Below are 20767 nucleotides of genomic sequence, written 5' to 3'. Positions count from 1 at the left end.
GGTCCCAGGCCCCACAGCTGGTGGGAGGACATACAGTGGGATCCGCGCTCCGGCCGTCTTGACTTGGAAGTTGTGATGTTAGGAAAGGCGAATGCAAAAGGCGAGGGACGTTGCCGGCCGCCTGGAGTCGGTGAAGAAGTGGGAAAGTTAAGTATTAAGTGGAGCAAATACAGGCATGAGAGAGGAGGGAGGAAGGGTCTAGACACGCTAGAGTGGTTGCGCAGGAGGCCTCTGAGTTGCCTTAGCTTTGAAAAGATGGCAGCAAAGTACAGCTACCAGAGGGCAGCTTATCTCCAAAGGCAACGCTCAGAAGAGCAAAACTACGCTTAGCGCAGCTTTGTTACTGAACCAGGTTCATTTCCCCCGCCACACGATGATCAGACTCTCCGAGAGGATCGGTTTGCAAAGAGAAGGGATTTAATCACAAGGCGGCCAAGAGAGGAGGCAGGAGAATCACTTTCAGCCCTGCCTGCTTGAAAATGGGGTCTCAGGGACACGGAATAAGGGGGCGGGGCGGTCTGAAGGACAGGAATAGATGATTGGAGTTAAGGAGAAGTGAGGTAGTTGATGATCTGCGCAAGGGTAGTCAAGCATCAGGCCTCCTCATAGGATGCATGTCACAAAATGGCCACATTACCGTGATCTGAGGGTGGAGTTTTTAGCTTCTTGATGTCAAAAAAGGTCAGTTGTTTAGCATTTGCACAGGCCCAGTTGATGGGTTGGTGGTGTGAACTGGCCTGAAATGGACAAGGGGTCCTAATTCCTGAAAAACAACAGCTCAGACATCTGTTGCCATGGTGACCCAGGCACTGGGGAGGTGTTATCTTTAGGAACCTAGTGGGAGTCCCATAGTGTATTGCCAAAACAGCGCAGTTAACAATGGGTGGGTAACCAACTAAAAGCTATAATTAGTAATTACAAAAAACCGAGCTACCAGCTACCTAATCATCAATGGCTGTTCACTGGTTTCAGGTTCTTGCTTGGGGATGGTTGTGGAAATCTTGGTGGTTGATGGCAGAGGAGCAGTTGTAACCAGTTTAGCTTCCGGCGTTTCTGTCAAGAGTAAGAAGTGGTCTTTAACTGCAAAGGGGAGATCAATAGAAACGGAATTTATGTTCTGGATGTAAGAGAGGTTGGGTTGTTTGACTTCTTAATATCGAGTTGTAAGGGTTATTATGTATTCTGGATAGAGGTCCTTTATCACATGTATGATATCTGCAAATATTTTCTGTTGGTAGGGCTTTTCTTTTTATTTTCTTAACAGGGGTCTTTGAAGAGCAAAAGTTTTTAATTTTAATGAAATTCAGTTGATGTGTTTTCCTTCGAAATTTCTATAGGGTTGTTAGTGACATCCCCTCTTTCATTCCTGATTTTGGTAATTTGTACTTTCTCTCTTTTCCTTGGTCGGTCTAGCTAAAGATTTGTCAACTTTGTTAATCTCTTGAAAGAACCAAATTTTGGTTTAATACATCTTCTCTACTGACTTTCTGTTTTCTGTGTCATGGTTTTCTGCTTGAATTTTTACTATTCCCTTTCTTTGCTTTGGGTTTAGTCGCTCTTTCTAGTTTCTTAAGTTGGAAGGCTAGGCTATTGTTGAGGTCTTTTCTCTTTTGTAATGTAAGTGTTTAAAGCTACATTTAAAGCTTTAAAGTTTAGAGCTAAAGTTATAATTTTCTCTTTAAGCACTATTTAGCTGCAGCCCATGAGTTCTGATCCATTGTATTTCCTCTGTCTCCATTCACCTTCAAGTATTTTTTTCTGTTTTCTTTCTGATTTCTCCTTTGACCCATGAATTATTTAGAAGTGTTTAATTTCCAAATATTTATGGTTTTCCTGATTTCTTTATTTGTTGATTTCCAGTTTAACTGTGTTGTGGTTAGAGAACACGCTTTAATTTCAGTCCTTTTAAATGCATTGAGACTTTGTTTTATAGCCTAGCATATGGTCTGTCCTGGAAAATGTTCCATGTGTGCTTGAGAAGTATGTCTATTCTGCTGTTGTTTAAGTGGAGTGTTCTATAGGTATCAGGTCGAGTTAGTTGATAGTTTTTTGGTTAACCTATTGTTTCCTCCAGTTGTTATCCACCACCTCAGGTAACTTCACTGTTCATCATTAGCCTCTGATTGTTTTCAACAAACGTCCCTAGGGCTGTTTGCACTGGGGGACAACTGGGTCAAGTCGAGTAAATAGAGCCTTGTGAATGGAGTCTTGCAGGGAACCACCAGAGAGATCAAAGAGAATTCTCTGGGAATGGGGCTTTGAAGTTGCTCCAGTCCCATCCTGCCTCATCCAGTGGCTGCCAGACTGCTGGTTTTCACTGTAATTGTGAGCTGTTGGTTTTCAGGGTTGCCGCAGAGCTGAGAAGAGGTGGATGGGAATAGGTCAATTTAACATGCAGCAAAGCTTCCTGTTCTTACTGTGATTTAGCTGCTTTCTTGAGTAGACATTCCCCAGATTGCTTCACATCTTTGGTTCATTGCCAGAGTTTTGAAAAAGTTGATTTTGACAATGTTTGCCAGCATTCTTGTTGCTCCACCATTTTCACTGATGTCACTCAATCCATGTCCTTTTACTGTAATTACCAATGTGATTGGATCACATCTACCATTTTAATCTTTGTTTCTGTATGTCTTTTTTGTTTCTCGGTTCTTCCTTTGCTGCCTTCTTTTGTGTTAAATAGTTATTTTTCTAGTGGACCCTTTTAATTCCTTTGTTGTATGTTTTAATATATTTCTTGAGTTTTTTTTTTTTCTTTTTATTAGTAGTTGCTGTTGGGATTACAATGTGTGTTAGTTTATCACAATCTACTTTAGGTCAATAGTGACCTAATCTTGAGGAAGCTATAGCAACTGTTTTCCAACATAGCTCCATTTCCTCCTCTCTCCCTTGTGTGGTTATTGTGATATATGTTGCATCTTTATATATTTTAAGCCCAACAATACAATTTATAATTATTATTTTATGCAGTTGTCTTTTAAATCTCTTAAAGGATTAAGGAAGAAAAATATATTTATGCAGTGTTTTATGTTTACCTTTGTAATTACTTTCACTTTCTTCCTTTCTTCTTGTGATTTTTGGTTACCGTCTGCTGTCATTTCCTTTCAGCCTGAAGAATGTCTTTAGTTCTTGTTAACACAGGTCTGCTAGCAGTGAATTCTCTCAGTCTTTATTGGGGAATGAATTAATGCTCTGTTGACAGTTTTTGCCTTTCATTGCTTTGAATATGTCATTCTACTGGTTTCTGGCCTCCATAGTTTCTGATGAGAATTTAGCTGTTAATCTTATTGTTGTTGCCTTGTACTTGATGAGTCCATTTTCTTTTGATGCTTTTAAGATTTTGTCTTTTAACAGTTTTAACAGTGATTTGTTGAGCAGCTTTGATCTGTAGATTTATGTTTTTCATAAAATTTGGTAAATTTTCTGCCAATATTTCTGTATTTTTTTCTACCTCTTTCTCTCTTGCCCTTCTGTGACTCCCATTTCATAAATGTTAATATGCTTGATACTGTGTCACAGGTCTCTGAGGCAATGTTTATGTTCTTTTTCAATTTTATTTTTCCTGTTCTTCAGAGTGAATAATTTCTGGAGATAGTTCTTCAAGTTAACTGATTCTTCTTTCTGCCATCTCAAATCTGCTGTTGATTCTATAAGTGAATTCTTCATCTTGTTATTGTACTTTACAACTCTATAATTTCTATTTAGGTTTTTGTTTGTTTGTTTGTTTGGTGAGGAACATTGTCCCTGGGCAAACATCTGTTCCAATCTTCCTCTATTTTGTATGTGAGATGCCTCCACATCATGGCTTGATGAGCAGTGTGTAGGTCTGTGCCCAGGATCTGACCCCCTGAACCCTGGGACCCCAAAGCAGAGTGCAGGAACTTAAGCACTATGCCACTGGGCCAGCCCGTCCATTTCGGTTTTTGATGTTTTTATTTGTGAATTCAATGTCCATATTTGTAAAGTCATTGTCATGATGTTTTCATTTAGTTTTTTGAACATGGTTTTAAAATATTCCTTAAACAATAGTTCATTGAAGTCTGATAAATCCAACATCTGGGTCTACTTCTTGTCAGTTTCTGTTAGCTGCTTTTTCCCCTCAGTATAGGTCACGCTTTTATTTCTTTTCATGTCTTGTACTTTTTTGTTAAAAACTGGAACTTGATGATATTTTATAAAACTTTGGATTCTGATATCTTTCCCTCTGAGTTTCTTCTTTAGTAACATTTGTAGACTTAATCTATGGAGAAGCTGTCTCCCCTTCTGTGCCTGGTCACTGATGTCTTTGCTCAGATTTCTGTTTTGTCCTCCTCCCTCTTTTGTTTGTTTCAGCCTGGCTTCTTGATGGTTGCCTGCTATCTGCATACCTTTGTGGTCAGCCGATAATTTGGGCAGAGGTTGTGCTCAAACACCTTGAGCTTGTAGGGTTTCTACCCTTTGCCTTTGATTCTGTGTGTAGGTTGGAACCACATCAAAGTTTTGCCTGTTCTCAAGTCTTGGCTTAGCTTCCCACTGGGTGCTCAGGGCTCCTCTGTTCATTTGTGCAGTTTCCCAGTCAGCCATGGATGTGTGCAGAGCCTTTGATGGCTCTCTCATTTCTAGTATCCTCCCATTAAATTTCTGGCTGTCCTCTTGCCCCAATCAGGATTGCAACCTGAGTTGTGGATTTTCCTTGTTTGTTCCCTACTGTGTTTGCTGCTGGGCCTGAGCTTTTCACCCTCCACCCCAAATTAACTCAGTCCTTTCTGGCAACGAAGCTGATGGTTTTCACGGCCAGCCAGACCCTTTTCAGCCTTCTGTGCTACCTGAACTGGGGTGGATGGAACAGCACAAGACAAGAAGTCTGTAGACTCCTGCTATTCTTACCTGTAATTCTAGCAGCCTTCATGAATAATTTATCAGTTTATTTCCCTTGATTGGTTTTTTGAGCCCTGGAATGCTTGTTTTTTTTTTTTTCTTTCAGTTTTGTCCATTTTTTTACTTACTTTTTGGTGAGAGGTTCACTAACATCATTCCACTGTAGTTAGAAGTCCTCTCCTGGTGCATTATTATAACAAACATTACTTAATGCTGACTCTGTGTCAGGTATTCTTCAAAGTCTTTTCACCTACTAGTAGATTTATTAATACAGCAGGTCCACACCAAATATTTGGTGAATGTTGAATAGACAGCTACCACAAACAATGAAAATAATCGTAGTGTGCTGTGCCTCACCTCTGAAGTCATTTCTTTTCTGTGTTTCCTGTCCTGTGGTCAGGGGCTGGCTCTTGCCTCCCCAGTGGGCCATTTCTTTGGAGCTGGAGCCATTCCAGAAGGCCATAGAACTGAGGCTTTTTGATGAACACAAGGGTGCATGTGTATATGTGCCCTGTGAATGTTAGGAGAGAAAATACCACAAGGCAAAAGGTGGGATATATCACTTTGGGGTGACTTAATTAAACGAGTCATCATCAAATCAAGTTTAAAGGAAATATTTAGCTAGCTTTCTTCAAGAAATGCTGAAACTAAAAGAGATTTCCTCATGTTTGTTCATTATCAGTGATAAGCTGGCGTTTTCCTTGGGATAAGGTTAGATGTATGTGTAGTCTCTGAGATCAGCTGCAGAGGCCTGTGATAAACTGTTTACAGCCAAGAGAGAGTGGGGGCTCTTTAGAGTGACTGTATATTTTGTCATCCAGTTTGTTTGAGAGCAAAGGTCAAGACATCAAGTGTAAACCAGGACTATCCCAGGAGGTGGTCACTGGGTTCATGGGAACAGGGTTGACTCTAAAGCCTGCTGTCTTTGGTTTGCTTCAGCCCCACTTGAAGCCTGAGTTTCCTCATGTGGTCAGTGAAGGTGAGATTGATAACAGTGCGGGTGAAACACCCAACAAAGTCACTGGGCTGTTAATGTGTTATGTTCACTGTAGCTGTACTATGAATTCTTCTTCATGGCAGGGTTGAGAGTGTCACAGTGCAGCATCAGGGTCCAGAGCGTGCACTCTGGAATCAGACAGCCCCTACTTATTAGCTGTGTGACTGTATTAGGTGAGTTACTTAGTCTCTAGGAGCCTCAGTTTTCTCCTCTACCGGATACTTCTCCAACTACCGCCTATAATAATAGTGAGTATGTGACATCGCTCTTAAGTGAGGTGCTATTTACTGTAGGGGCTTTGGCTTTGTTAATTCATTTAGTCCTCACAACAACCCCCTAAGAGAGACACTATTATGAGCTCCATTTCACATAGAGGGGAACAGACACAGAGAGGTTAAGCAGTCTATCTCAGGTCACACTGCTGGTATCACAAATCAGTTAATGCTTCATGGCAACTCTTTTTCAGATTTCATCAGCTGCCTGTGGCTATGGATTCACACTGTTGTCCTCCAAAACCAAGGATGTGACGAAAGTTTGGGGAATGGGCCTCAACAAAGATTCTCAGCTTGGATTTCACAGGAGCCGGAAAGATCACAGTGAGTGCTCTCCCCTTGGCTTCATCCGTTGTTACTGGGCTGAGAAAACTCCCTCTGACTTTTGAGAGTAGGATGACATGAGCCAAACCGTAACAACAACATAGATGGAGTCTTTAAAGACATGTTTGACACCATCTGGAACAGATTATTTTTCAGCCTGTTTGGTGACAACATCGAACCTTTAGGCAAAAGGGCATTTGCTGATAAGTAAAGATGTTGTTTTTTGGCCCCAAAGAGATGACCTTTCTTTCCTAGCTTGGAGATACCTTGAAACACTCTACAGTGCCTAGAATTAGTCTGGAGAAAAAATTCAATTAAATCCTTAAGATGGAACTTTGCTCCAAATATTTAGAACTTGGATTGTAAAAATGTTAGAAATGATTTGTGATGACATTTTAAAAAGTAGTCATTAGTCAAGCAGTATTATAAGTACAATAGGGAACATTTTTTAGAATAAAGGGGAAATTACCCAGAAGTACATACTGGACAAACCTTTCTTTTCATTTTTTTTTGGTTCTCTCATTTGTATGCAAATTTATTTTTAAATATAATTTTGATCATAGCATATATTTTGTTTTCTGCCATTTTTGAATAATTTCATCAGGATTCTTGTTTAGTTACTATTGAAGTCATTATTAGCTATAAGAAGCCACATTACATTTCTTTATACCTTTTTCTTTTGCTGAGGATGATTTGCCCTGAGCTAACATCTGTTGCCAAGCTTCTTTTTTTGCTTGAGAAAGGTTCACCCTGAGCTAACATCTGTGCTAGTTCTCCTCTACTTTGTATGTGGGTCACCACCATAGCATGGCTGATGAGTGGTGTAGGTCTGCACCTGGGATCCAAACGTGTGAACCCAGGCTGCCGAAGTGCAGTGCGCCCGACTTACCCCCTTTGCTAATGGGCCAGCCCCCTCTTTATACCTTTTAATGCAAGCAATTGGAAACGTGTACAGAAATGGACAGAGTCTGGTAATGCGTCCCGCAGACCGTCACCAGCTTCAGCCATCATCAGCTCATGATGGTCTTGTTTTACACATTTCACCCGCCTTCGCCCTTGAGAAATTTGGAGCAAATCCTAACATTATTGATTTGGTTTGTAAATATTTCAGTACATATCTAAAAAAATAAGGACTCTAAAAAAACCATGAATACATCATCATTATCACACTTAAAAATAATTAATATAATCCCTTAATATCATCAAACAGCCAGTTAGTGTCCAAGTTGCCAGGTATCTCATAAACGTCATTAGATTTTTATTTTACTTTTAAAAATTTGTTTGAATTAACATCCATGTAAGGTCCAGACATTGCAATGGGTTGATAAGACTTTTAAAAGTCTTTTAAGTCTATTTTAATCTTTTTTCCTTGAAATTTATTGAAGAAATCACATTGTTTATTCTATAGAATTTTCCAGTCTGGAGTTTGCATCTCTGTGGTGCCATTTGACATGATCCTCTGTTCTCTGTATTTTCTGTCAATTGCTAGTTGGACCTACAGCCAGATTCCCTTTCAATGTTATGTGTTTACTACTTTCTAGGCTCTTAGGGGTCTATGCAGGTAGTAATGAGGGATGTGAGTGACTTTTCAGTATTTTAAGGTATTACCTAGTTTCACCTAATGAGGCTCTGTAAGCTAACATCATTGTCTAGTTTCTTTGATTTTGCCTAGAATCACATCATCTCATTGTGAAAAGGCAGTTATTCTATGCTTATCGAAAGCTCTGTCTGAAAATCATATCAGTCACTGATGAATACTAGTAGGTGAGTGTATTATTAAAACGGTGATAATGCCATTTATTTGGTAGACAAAATCTTTTTAAACATGGGGATCATGGGAGAAAATAGGGGATCAATAGTGGGGAGTAGGTGGAGAACCAGTGTATCTGCAGATCCTCTCAACTCCAGCCTCCATTGTAACTATTTGAAAGCTCATTGATTAAAACCTGCAAGAGGAATTCCCTACATAGACCAATCTGGCCTCTCCAGTAGGACTGTAAAGAACAATAAGCTGCTTCTTTAGAGTGACTTCTACAAAACCTTCCCCCTTACTTGCTTATTTAAATATTAAAATTTTCTGTTTTGAATGGATAACATATTTGTATAACATTTCATTTCAGAATCCTGATGGCAGAGCAGAGCATATAATGAAAAGTCTGCTTCCCATCTCTGTGCTCCCAGCATCATGGTTTTTCCTCCCTGTAGACAACCTGTACTAACAGTTTCCAGTTTATTCTTCTAGAGAGATTTAATGCATTTACAAGCGAATGTGTCTATGTATTCTTTTTGCTTCCTTTTAATATAAGTGGTATCATATGAGAGATGCTGTTTTCATCTTCCCGAGAAATCTTAGTATTGCAAAAAGAAAATGCTTTTACTTTCCTGAAAAATTCAAATTGTATTAAATGACATTTGAAGAGCTTTCTTTAATAAGACTAAGGATGCTTTTCAATAACCCAGTGTGTATTGGAGGCAGTGTGGTACAGTGGGCTGAAAGTTGGGGACCGGGTTTCTAGTCTTCGCTCTGCTCTAACTTTTGTGCCTTGGGTAAGTCATTCTGATCTCTGATTGCGTAACAATGTGGAGGTTGGACAGTATGACCTTTAATGTTACAAATGCAATGACCCTCCATCAGTGCACTGACCCTGGTTGTGTTTGTTTCAGTGAGGGGATACGAGTATGTTTTGGAGCCCTCGCCCATCCCACTGCCTCTGGACAGACCTCAGGAGACACGGGTGCTACAAGTCTCCTGCGGCAGAGCCCACTCTCTCATCCTGACAGACAGCGAAGGAGGTGAATTAACCTGTTCAAGACTGAGGGAGGGTCGGGGAACTGCTTTCTTGCCATTGGGCCTGAAGTGGCTTGTTTTATTGAGCCCCATCTGATTTGTGGAGCTGTTGGCATTTCCCGAGCAAACCAGTAGGATGGCTCCAGAGAGCTGTAGGGGCAGACCTTCCTCTTATGTTTGCTGCTCTCTGTGGCTCTTGGGAAATCTCAGGTATTCATAAACGTGACAGCGCACACCAGGCAGCCTCATCAAGGCCTCCCGCTCCCTTTGTCGTCAAGTCGCTGAGCCAGGCTGCGTGTGTAGACAGCTTTTCTCTTGTACATTTGCTAACACTCCTTCCGCATGGCAGGGCTTTCAGAGTCCAGGCTCATGGGTAACCCCGAGGCTCTCCAGAGGAGTGGTTGTTTCCAGGGAAGGGCAAGTTGGCTAAATTTTTCAAATTTCATTTTCTGTCTGAGTGTGCTTTGTAGGAAAATGCGAAGGTGGTGTTTACGAACTCTTTCAAGAGGGGACTTGGCATCGAGGGCAGCCTGGTGACAGGTCCAGGGAGTGGGACTGCTAAGGCCTTTCACAAGAGGTGCTCATCTCATCACATGGAATTCCTGAGAGGCGGAACTAGGGCCCTGAGATGAGACAGAGGGACAGAAGAGGGGGCCAGGCTGTTGCAGCAGACCCCAACTTGCCTGGGAGTATGCCTGCGCTGGTGGGGAATGTTGGAGAAAGAAACCCAGTGGCAGTTGGGTGAGCAGTAGGACTAGGATCACTTTATATGCCCTTCCAGTCCTGACTTTCTAGGATATCCTGAACCTGCAGGATTGATTTCATTGGTGGTGTTATTCTTTAGTCTTCAGCCTGGGAAACAACTCTTATGGACAATGTGGAAGGAAGGTGGTTGAAAATGAAATTTACAGGTGAGTTCCCACAAGGACTACCCCTCCCCCAAATTGTGTTGAGCAGTAAACATTTCTGGGGTGATTACTATGTGATAGACCCACAAAGCAGTAAAAGGCAAGGTTCCTCTTGCCTGCGAGGAGCACTGAGTGCTCCCTGGAGAGCTATGGAGAGTGCTGTTCCATTGCAGGGTGAGCTCCGTACTTCAGCCTGGTGGGAGGGAGGGCGCCTGAGTGTTGGTGCCTGGAACTTCTTTGAACTTTTTACTCTTAAGCAAATTGATTAACTTTAAGAATTCCTCTGTTTCAGTCCTATTTATTTTAGTCTTTGGAAACATTTTCCTCTGTTCCTCGCATTGTTCTGCTGGGTCTAAACACCGGTCTCAACTCTGGCACCGTAGTAAAATCACCACAGGATTTTGTTTGTTTTACTTTCACACCTGGGTCTAACTCTGCCTTTTATTTGACCTCGAGGGTTTCCCTAGCAGTTCCTGTGTGCGTAGGGGTGATAGGGAGGGGCCAGAAGCCCACAGTGCTCACCGTGACCATATCTCTTGCTTTTCCCCAAATTGCTCCTGGCTGTAGCGAAAGTCACAAAGTCCACAGAATGCGGGACTTCGATGGACAGGTGGTCCAGGTAAGTGGCGTGGGCTGAGAGACACCAGTTCTGCCCCCTGGGGCACTTTTTAAAGGGTGAAAGTTGGGTGGACTGATGGCAGATTTGTTAGGGTGACTTTCTGAATTAATAAATTATTTTAGTAAAAATTATTGCCTGCTTTCTATAGGCCAGGATGTACAGTAGATAATGGGGTACAAAATTTAATAAGGTTTAGGGAATGACACCTAGTGGGAGAGACAGGTTAAAGTTAGCTGTACCGCACCACACCGTGTGTTCTAGGCTGGCTTTATCTTGCTCACCATTTTATTCCCATCCCTGGGGCAGTGCCTGGCACATGGTAGGTACCTATAGTCAGTACTTAAAGACACAAATGAATGCATAAAGAAAGTGCTATAAGAGTACAAAAAGGGGAATTGTTAAGTCCCAAGGGTGGAATGGAAGGGAGAGAAGCCATCATGGAGGAGGTGGCAGCAGAATTTACCAGATAGACCTGGGATGGGTGGTAGGAAAGGGACAGACCAGGGATGGGTGGTAGGAAAGGTTCCATGGCAGAGGGGAGGGGCAGGGGGAGGCTTTAACTGCTGAGAGCCTGAGGGGCGGCTGGAGTTTGCTGTGCTTCCAGGGGAGCGGTGTGGGAGAGGCTGGAGGACAGGTGGAGAGTGAGCGATGCAGGGTTTTGGAGATTTGGAGGAGGTGATGAAGGCCACTTGGAAAGCCATGGGGAGACATAAGGAGAATTGACTGGATTGGGGGCTTGATTAGATGGACAAGCAGTGAGCTAGAAGGAGTGGCGCATGACCCCACAGGCAAATGAGTGGCTGCTGATGTTTTCAACCCAGATTAGGGAGAACCAGAGGAGGAGCAGGTTTGGGTTGGGGGTGGGGGAGGCGTGGAGGAGGTAGAGAGTGACTTTGCTTTTAAAGTTGCAGTAGAGTGTAGTGCTCCTTGCACAGGCTTCAAAGTCACCAGGATGTGAGTTCAAGTTGCTGCTTCTCTGCATATAAACTAGATGACTTTGAGCAAGTTACCAACCTTCTCTGACATTCAGTTTCTTATTAGGTGATCTTGGTTATTAGCTTAGCACAGGACATGGCATAACAAGTGTTCGGTAAAGGGTATTTTTCATTAGGCTGTTGGAAAAGTAGGTTTGGAACTCAGTAGAGTTCTTGGGACTGGAGATAACAGTGTAAAAGTGACAGCAAAAGGCTTGGGAATGAATGCAGCCTCCCAGGGGAGTTTGAAGAGTGGGAAGAGAAGAGGGCAGAAGACAGATCTTGGAGAAGGATTCCAGCACTGAAGGATATGAAGCAGAGGCTCAGCTAATGACAAAGATTAAAAGCTATTAGAGGGGCCGGCCCCATGGCCGAGTGATTAAGTTCTCGTGCTCTGCTTCGGCGGCCCAGGGTTTACTGTTCAGATCCTGGGCACGGGCATGGCACTGGTCATCAGGCCATGCTGAGGTGGCATCCCACATAGCATAACTAGAAGGACCGACAACTAGAATATACAACTATATACTGGGGGGCTTCGGGGAGAAGACGAAGAATAAAGAAGAAAAAATTGGCAACAGATGTTAGCTCAGGTGCCTAAAAAAAAAAAATGCAGGGCAGGGATAAAATCCACGTAAGTCTTGTTTAAAAAAAAAGCTATTAGAGAAGCAGAAGAAAGGGATGGGAAAGAGAAAGGCTTATGGAGGAGGGAGTGGTTCCTCAGGGATGGAGTGGGATGGAGGAGATCTTGGGTTTGCTCCTTAGTATATTTGGCACTTTCCTTTAGCAAGAGCACTTTCTGTGCAGTGGGACAGAAGCCAGGCTGCAGTGGATTGAGAAAGAATCCGATGTGGAGGCTGTGTGGGGCAGCCTGCCTGAACCCAGCCCCCTCGGGGTTCAGGAGCAGTAGGGAATGCTACTGTGCTTTGGGTCCATTGACGAGGACACTGGGCTTCCAAGGATTTCTTCTCATCAACCTCCCATCTGTTTGTCTGATAGGTCGCCTGTGGTCAGGACCATAGTCTGTTCCTAACAGATAAAGGAGAAGTCTATTCTTGTGGATGGGGCGCAGATGGACAAACAGGTAGTGGACCTTTCATCCCTTGGGATGGTGCTGTATACAGCTGTGAGCTGCAGAGCTCTTGGGATAGAACCTCCTGCCTTGCTTTGACTCTTGCCTCTCTTATCACTTCCTCGGGGCAGTGTTCTGTTTGTCCCTTCCCTATCCCCTCACTCTGACTCCCCTGAACAAACTGATTGGATGGAGGAACAAGTGAGGGAGTGAATGGAGGATTTAGAGCTGCCCCTCAACAAAGGGGTTCTGTCTTTCTCTCTGGAGAGACAGGAAACTGTGAGGCTTTTAAAGAAGAAACAAGGGCCACCTAAAAGGAGCTCGATTTTAGCTGATTTGAGAAGAACATGATTAAGGGAGGGAGGAATAAGGGAAAGGCTTTATCAACCTTGTGTATTTATAATCTTTTTGTTTCTGATATTTATCTGAAGGGAAGGCCTTTGAATTTAAGATTTCAATCTTATATAAATCCTCAGTAATCCTACCACCACCTCAAATCATCTTGGTTCATTGTCTCATGTTTTCTTCTATCCTTGTTCATGTGTACATCGTTTATATTGTAACATAGTATAGGTATGACTTTATATGCCTGTTTTATCATTTAAATTTACATAAAACATTTTTCCATGTTGGTACAATCAATTTTCACAGTTACTGTTGTTAATATTTGTATGATATAGCATCAAATTAATTTACCATAAGGCAATTAAGCACTTAATCATTTTATCAAATAATTACTTAATCATTACCCTGTTGGCAGAGGGCATCCTTTTTTGGGGTGGGGTGCAGTGGCAATTGGAGATGTTGAGGCATTTATCATATGTTCATATATAGCTTTTTCTTTCTTTTGGGTTATTGCCCTAGAATAAATCCCAGGAGTGGATCAGAGGATTGGGGTATTTTTATTGTTGTCAGAACTCCTTGTTAAATTGCTTTCCAGAAGTTTTACCAGTTTATACTGCCAGCAGCAATGGGTAGAAGTACCACTTTAATCATATCCTTACGTGCAATGAATATTGTCAATTTAAGTGTGCTACATTTCATTACTGTGCTAGTTTTTTATATGTGCTTTTCTTTAGTAACTATAAAGTTGAAGCTTCTCTTTATTTTTAAAATGTTGTTGAATAAGTAATAAAATTGTTGATATATTCTCACAGCAGAGACAGAAATGAGGTAAAAAGTAGAAGTCCCACTAGCTGGAGATAACCATGCTAAACAGTTGCCTAGTGCCATTCCAGAAACTTGCCGTCACATGCTACCCCTCCTTCCTGCCCTTTCTTGCCAGGCTCTGACTCCAGCCCTGTGGCCCTGCACTCAGTTCCTGGAGTGAGCCCTCCTCTTGGCTGCCATAGGGCCTTTGCACATGCCATTCCCTTAGCCTGGAACGCTCTTCTTTGCCCCCCTTTTCATCTTCTAGGCCTCAGCTCAGGTGTCATCTCTTCAGTGAAGGCTTCCCTGACCATTCTCTCTAACCCAGTGTTTCTTCTCCTTGTGGTTTCTGTCTCAGCATCCTGTTCCTTTCTTTCATCATCCTTCAACAAGTTGAATTGCTTTTTTTCAAAATCTTTTTGATCATATAAACATTGTGGGGGTATATAAAAGATGATGTGTATCCCCAAATTGATCTTCAGTGCGATCCCTATCCAAATTCCAACTGCCTTATTTGCAGAAATGGGCAAACTGATCCTAAAGTTCCTATTGAATTGCAAGGAACCACACATAGCCAAAAAAATTTTGAAAAAGAACAAAGTTGGAGGACTCACTTTCTGATTTCAAATCTTACTACAGAGCTACAATAACCAAAACAGTGTGGTACTGGTGTGAGAATAGACATAGATCAATAGAATAGAATTGAGAGTGCAGATGTAAACCCATACATCTGTGATCCATTGTTTTTTTTTATTGAGGTATAATTGATGTTTAACATCCTATTAGTTTTGGTTATATGGCATAATGATTTGGTGTTTGCATATAATTCTGAAGTGATCACCACAGTAACTCTGGTCAGCATTGTCACGATACCTAGTTGTAGAATTTTGTTTTCTCATGATGATAACTTTTTCAGATTTACTCTTTTAGTACCTTTTTTTTTTAAGATTGGCACCTGAGCTAGCATCTGTTGCCAGTCTTCTTTTGTCTTCCTTCTTCTTCTCCCCAAAGTCCCCCAGTACATAGTTGTATATTCTAGTTGTCGGTCCTTCTAGTTATGCTATGTGGGACGCCACCTCAGCATGGCCTGATGAGTGGTGCCACATCCACACCCAGGATCTAAACTGGCGAAACCCTGGGCTGCTGAAGCAGAGCGCACCAACTTAAGCACTAGGCCACGGGACGAGCCCCCTTAATAACTTTTGAATATGTAATACAGTATTATTAACTCTAGTCGCCATGCTGTACATTACATCCTCATGAGTTACTTATTGTATAACTGGAATTTTGTACCTTTTGGCTCCCCATTTCATTTCACCCATTTCACCTACCCCTTACTCCCCACCTTTGGCAACCACCAATCTGTTCTCAGAATCTATGAGATTTCTTTTTTTTTTTTTTAAGATTCCTCACATAAGTGGGATCATACAGTATTTATCTTTCTCGGTCTGACTTATTTCACTTAGCCAAATGCCCTAAAGGTATATATCCATGTTGTTGCAAATGGCAAGATTTCATTCTTTTTTAACTGAATAGTATTCCCTTGTATATATGGGCCACTTTTCTTTTTATATGATCCATTATTTTTGACAAGAGTAGTAACACCATTCAGTAAGGAAAGAATCGTTTTTTCCACAAATGGGGCTGGGACAACTGGATGTCCACCTGCAAAAGAGTGAATGTGAACCCATACCTCACACCATCTATGAAAATTAACTCAAAATGGATCAAAGTCATAAATGTAAGAGCTAAAACTATAAAACTCTTAGAAGAAAACTTAGGTGTAAATCTTTGTCACCTTGGAATAGGCTGTAGTTTCTTAATGTGACACTCAAAGCACAAGCAATGAAAGAAAAAAATAAATAAATTGGTCTTCATGAAGATTAAAAACTTTTGTTCATCAAAAGATGCTATCAAGAAAGTGAAAAGGCAACTCATAGAATAAGAGAAAATATTTTGTAAATCATATATCTGATAAAGCTCTAGTATCCAGAATGTATAACTCTTAGCACTCAATAACAAGACAACAGCCCAATTATAAAATGGGCAAAAGCTTTGTGAAGTCATTTCTCCAAAGGAGATATACAAATGGCCAAAAAGCACATGGAAAAAGACACACATAATTAGTCATCAGGGAAATGCAAACCAATACCGTGGTGAGATATCACTACCACTTTACATTCATCAGGATGGTTACTATCAAAAAGCCTCCAGCTAATAAGAAGTGTTGATGAGAAGGTGAAGAAATTGGAACCCTCATACATTGCTGGTGGGAATTTAAAATGGCACAGCCACTGTGGAAAATAGTTTGGCTATTCCTCAAAAAGTTAAGCGTAGAATTACCGTATGACCCAGCAATTTCACTCCTAGGTATGTAGCCAAGAGAAATGAAAACATTTATCTACCTAAAAACTTGTTCACATATGTTCATAGTAGCATTCCCCATAATATCTCAAAAGTAGAAACAACCCAAATGTCCATTAACTGACAAAATGCGTTCATTTTGTTTGAAGGGGGTCCAAAGGTTAAAAAAAATCAAACAAAAAAAACCAGACAAAATTACCAGGTGGAGGAAGAGGGAAGCGCAGTTCCAGTCATCTCGAGCCATTGCTCATCCACTAACACCTGCTGTCCTTTCCTCAAAGAGGCCTAGATGGCTATTTCATAGCAGGTGTAATTTACACAGGTACATTTTCCCATTTCTGTGCTACGCACACTGTGTGATCCTCTGTGGAAACATTTCCAAGGCACGTGAGCCTGGAATCCCACACAACTTCAGGTACCTGTAAACTTGGATTGGCACACACTGCTCACTGACTCAGCTGCACAGTTGAATCCCTTGGATGTTGCAACAAAGGATTGGAGATGAATTGTTCTGCCTCTTGTTTAAACAAAGCAAAAACCAAAGCATGGTATATCCACACAGTGAAATATTATTCAGCCATGAAAAGGAGTGGAGTTCTGATACTTGCTATAACGTGGATGAACCTTGAAAACATTGTGCTGAGTGAAAGAAGCCAGACACACAAGAACATATTTTGTATGATTCCATTTATAGGAAATGCCCAGAATAGGCAAATCCATAGAGACAGCGAGTAGCTTAGAGGTTGCCAGGGCTGGGGGTGAGGTGGAAAATGGGGAATGACTGCTGAGTGGGTGTGGAGTTTATTTCTTAGTGATGAAAATGTTCTGAAATTAGTTAGAGGGGATGGTTGCACAACATCCTGACTATTACTACAAACTACTGAATTGTACACTTTAAAATTATTGAAATGGTGAATTTGTTATGTTAATTTTATCTCAATAAAAAATATGTAACATAAATGTAAATTTTAAAACATGATAATAAAGTCAACTTTTGTGAAACGACTACCCAGTTGAAGACCTAGACATTTAAGACCTGCCCAATTAAGAACATTCCCGATGCTGCAGAGTCTGTCCCTACACTCCTCTCCTGTTCCCTCCACTTGCCTTCCCCCAGGGGGATCTGCTGTCTAAATTTTATTTCTATTATTCCTTTCTTTGAGGGGGTAAAATGTATACACACACACACACTCCTAAATAACGTCTTGACCAGTTTTGCTCATTTTAGGGGTCATACTGTATGTAGTCTTCTGTGACTTGGCTTGAACTCACAAGCCAAGCTCTTGTTCATAGCAGCACTATTCCAATAGCTCACAAGCCAAGTGAGTTCTTGTGTCTTAAGAACTTGTGTTTCTTAAGATTCAGCCATGTTGTTTTATGTATGCGTCTGCATACGAACGTGTGTGTTTGGGTTTTGTTTTGTTTTTTTTCCCTACAGCCAGGGAGGCCAGTTCCAGCTTGTAAATTGTTTTTTGTTTTTCTTCAATTTTTTTTATTGTGGTAAAATACACACAATATAAAACTTACCATCTTAACCATTTTTAAATGGACAGTTCAGTGGTATTAAGGACATCCATGTTATTGTGCAAATATCCCCACCATCCATCTCTAGAACTCTTTCATCTTACAAAACTGAAACTTTATACCCATTAAACAGTAACTCCCATTCTCCCCTCCCCCTAGCCCGTGCATCCATCATTCTGCTTCCTGCCTCTATGAATTTGACTAGACTAGGTGCCTCTTTTAAGTGGAATCATACAGTATTTGTCTTTTTGTTACAGGCTCATTTCAATTAGCATAATGTCCTCAAAGTGCATCCATGTTGTATCATATGCCAGAATTTCCTTCCTTTTTAAGACTGAATAATATTCCATTCTGTGTATAGAACACATTTTGCTTATCTATTCATCCATTGATGGACACTTGGGTTGCTTCTCCTTTTAGCTATTGGAATATTGCTGCTACGAACATGAGTGTACAAATACCTCTTTGAGACCCTGCTGTCAGTTCTTTTGGGTATATACCCAGAAGTGGAATTGCTGAATCATATGGGAATTCTACCTTTAAATTTTTGAGGAACTGCCATACTGTTTTCCACAGCGACTTCACCGTTTTACATTGTCACCAGCGGTGTTTGAAGTTCTAATTTCTTCACATCCTCGCCAACACTTATTATTTTCTGGGTCTTTTTGTTTCTGGTAGGAGCCATCCTAATGGATGTAAAGTAGTATCTCATCATGTATTTTTTTTTTTTTTTTAAGCAAATGACTTTTTTTTTAAAGATTGGCCCGTGAGCTAACAACTGTTGCAACTCTTCTTTTTTTCTTCTTCCTTCTTCTTCTCGCCAAAGCCCCCCAATACATAGTTGTATATTCTAGTTATGAGGGCCTCTGGTTGTGCTATGTGGGATGCCGCCTCAGCATGGCCTGATGAATGGTGCCATGTCTGCACCCAGAATCTGAACTGCCAAAACCCTGGGCCCTCGAAGCGGAACGCATGAACTTAACCACTCAGCCACAGGGCCGGACCCTCGTTGTGGTTTTGATTTGCATTTCCTTAATGATTAGTGATGTTGAGCATCTTTTCATGTGCTTATTGGCCATCTGTATGTCTTCTTTGGAGAAATGTCTGTTCAAGTCATTTGTGTGGTTTTTAATTGAGTTTTTTGTTGTTGTAGAGTTTTAGGAGTTCTCTATATATTCTGGTTATTAATCCCTTATCAGATTTATAATTTCCAAATATTTTCTCCCATTCTATGGGTTGCCTTTTTTACTTTGTTGATAGTGTCTTTTGATGCATAACAGGTTTTAATTTTCCTAAGTCCAATTTGTCTGTTTTTTCTTTTGTGCCTGTGCCTTTGGGGTCATATTCAAGAAGTCATCGTTAAATCCTGTGTCATTAAGCTTTTGCTCTCTTTTCTTCTAAGAACTTTATAGTTTTAGCTCTTATGTTTAGGTCTTTGATTCATTTGGAGTTGATTTTGTACGTGGTGTTAGCTAAGGGTCTAACTTTATTCTTTTGCATGTGGATATCCAGTTTTCCCAGCATCATTCTCTGAAAAGCCTATCCTTTCTGCATTGAATGGTCTTGGGACTCCTGTCAGAAATTATTTGACTATACATGGGATGGTTTATCTCTGACTATTCTGTTCCACTGGTTTACATGTCTCTCTTTAAGCCACACTGTACCACACCGTTTTGGTTACTGTAGCTCTGTAGTAAGTTTTGAAATCAGGAACTGTGAATCCTCCAAGTTTGTTCTTTTTCAAGATCAATTGGCTTTTAGGGTCCTTTGAAATTCCATATGAATTTCAGGATGAATATTTCTATTTCTGTGAAAAACACTGTTGGCATTTCGATAGGAGTTACATTGAATCTGTAGATGACTTTGAATAGTGTTGTCTTAGCAATATTAAATCTTGCAGTCCACGAACATAAGACGTCTTTCCATCTATTTATGTTTTCTTTAGTTTCTTTCAGCAATGTTTTGCAGTTTTCATTGTAGAAATCTTTCACCTTTTTGGTTAAGTTAATTCCTGAGTATTTTATTCTGCTGGCTGCTGCTGTATATATGGTTGTTTTCTTAATTTCCTTTTGTGGAATGTTCGTTGTTAGTATATAGAACTGCAGTTGAGTTTTTTGTGTTGATTCTGTATCCTGCGTCTTTGCTGAATGCACTTCATTCATTTTTATAGCTGCATGATATTCTACCATAGAATATATGTCAATTCATTCACTTTCCTTTTGAGAGAGATTTGGATGGTTTACAGTTTTTTGTTATATAACAAGCAGTGCTTCTGTAACCATCTGTTAGTCTCCTTGTGCACATGGTCTAGGATTTCTAGTGATGAGTCTGTGAGTAGAAGTGAGCTACAGGGTATGCATATGTAATTCAAATGATTGTTTTTCAAAATAGTTAACAAATGACCCCCCACAGCAGCACAGTGTTGTTCCACAGCGTGTCCGAGGCTTGGTATTTTTCCTTTATAAGTTTTTGCCTGTCTGGTGGATGTGAAATAGTCTCTCACTGAGGTTTGAATTTGCATTTTCCTAATTGCTACCTGAGAGTGCCCATCTTTTTATATGTTTATTGGCCAGGATTGTTTGTTTTCTCTGAAATGTACATGGTGTCTTTGCCCATTTGTGTTGACTTGTCTTTTTCTTACTGATTTTTTAGGAGTTGTTTATATACACTGTATCTTTATTCTTTATCAGTTATTACAGGGTTGTGCAGATCTTCTCTCAGATTGTGGCTTGTCTTTCTGTCCATCCATTTGAGTTTTTAATTTTAAGTATATTTTTTCATTTCTAATTTCTTCATTTTCTGATTTGCCTGGCCATTTGCTTTTTTTTTTTTTTTTTTTAAAGATTTTATTTTTTCCTTTTTCTCCCCAACGCCCCCCGGTACATAGTTGTGTATTCTTCGTTGTGGGTTCTTCTAGTTGTGGCA

The 20767-nt window shown here is 40.8% G+C and overlaps 1 protein-coding gene across 2 annotated transcripts in view; it reads left to right on the top strand.

Moving 5' to 3' along the window:
• The window catches only part of RCC1L (RCC1 like), a 35442-nt gene that overhangs the window by 673 nt on the left and 14002 nt on the right, over positions 1 to 20767 (top strand). For both annotated transcript variants that reach the window (XM_023616809.2, XM_023616810.2), the window contains exons 2-6: positions 6318 to 6447; positions 9112 to 9240; positions 10080 to 10146; positions 10711 to 10762; positions 12733 to 12817. In XM_023616809.2, the coding sequence (XP_023472577.2) occupies positions 6318 to 6447; positions 9112 to 9240; positions 10080 to 10146; positions 10711 to 10762; positions 12733 to 12817 (463 nt within the window). The remainder of the gene's footprint in view (positions 1 to 6317; positions 6448 to 9111; positions 9241 to 10079; positions 10147 to 10710; positions 10763 to 12732; positions 12818 to 20767) is intronic.

The sequence above is a fragment of the Equus caballus genome, chromosome 13 (genome assembly GCF_041296265.1).
Source record: "Equus caballus isolate H_3958 breed thoroughbred chromosome 13, TB-T2T, whole genome shotgun sequence".
NCBI lineage: Eukaryota > Metazoa > Chordata > Mammalia > Perissodactyla > Equidae > Equus > Equus caballus.
The sequence above is the reverse complement of the archived record's forward strand: the minus strand, read 5'-3'. Positions and strand labels throughout refer to the sequence as shown.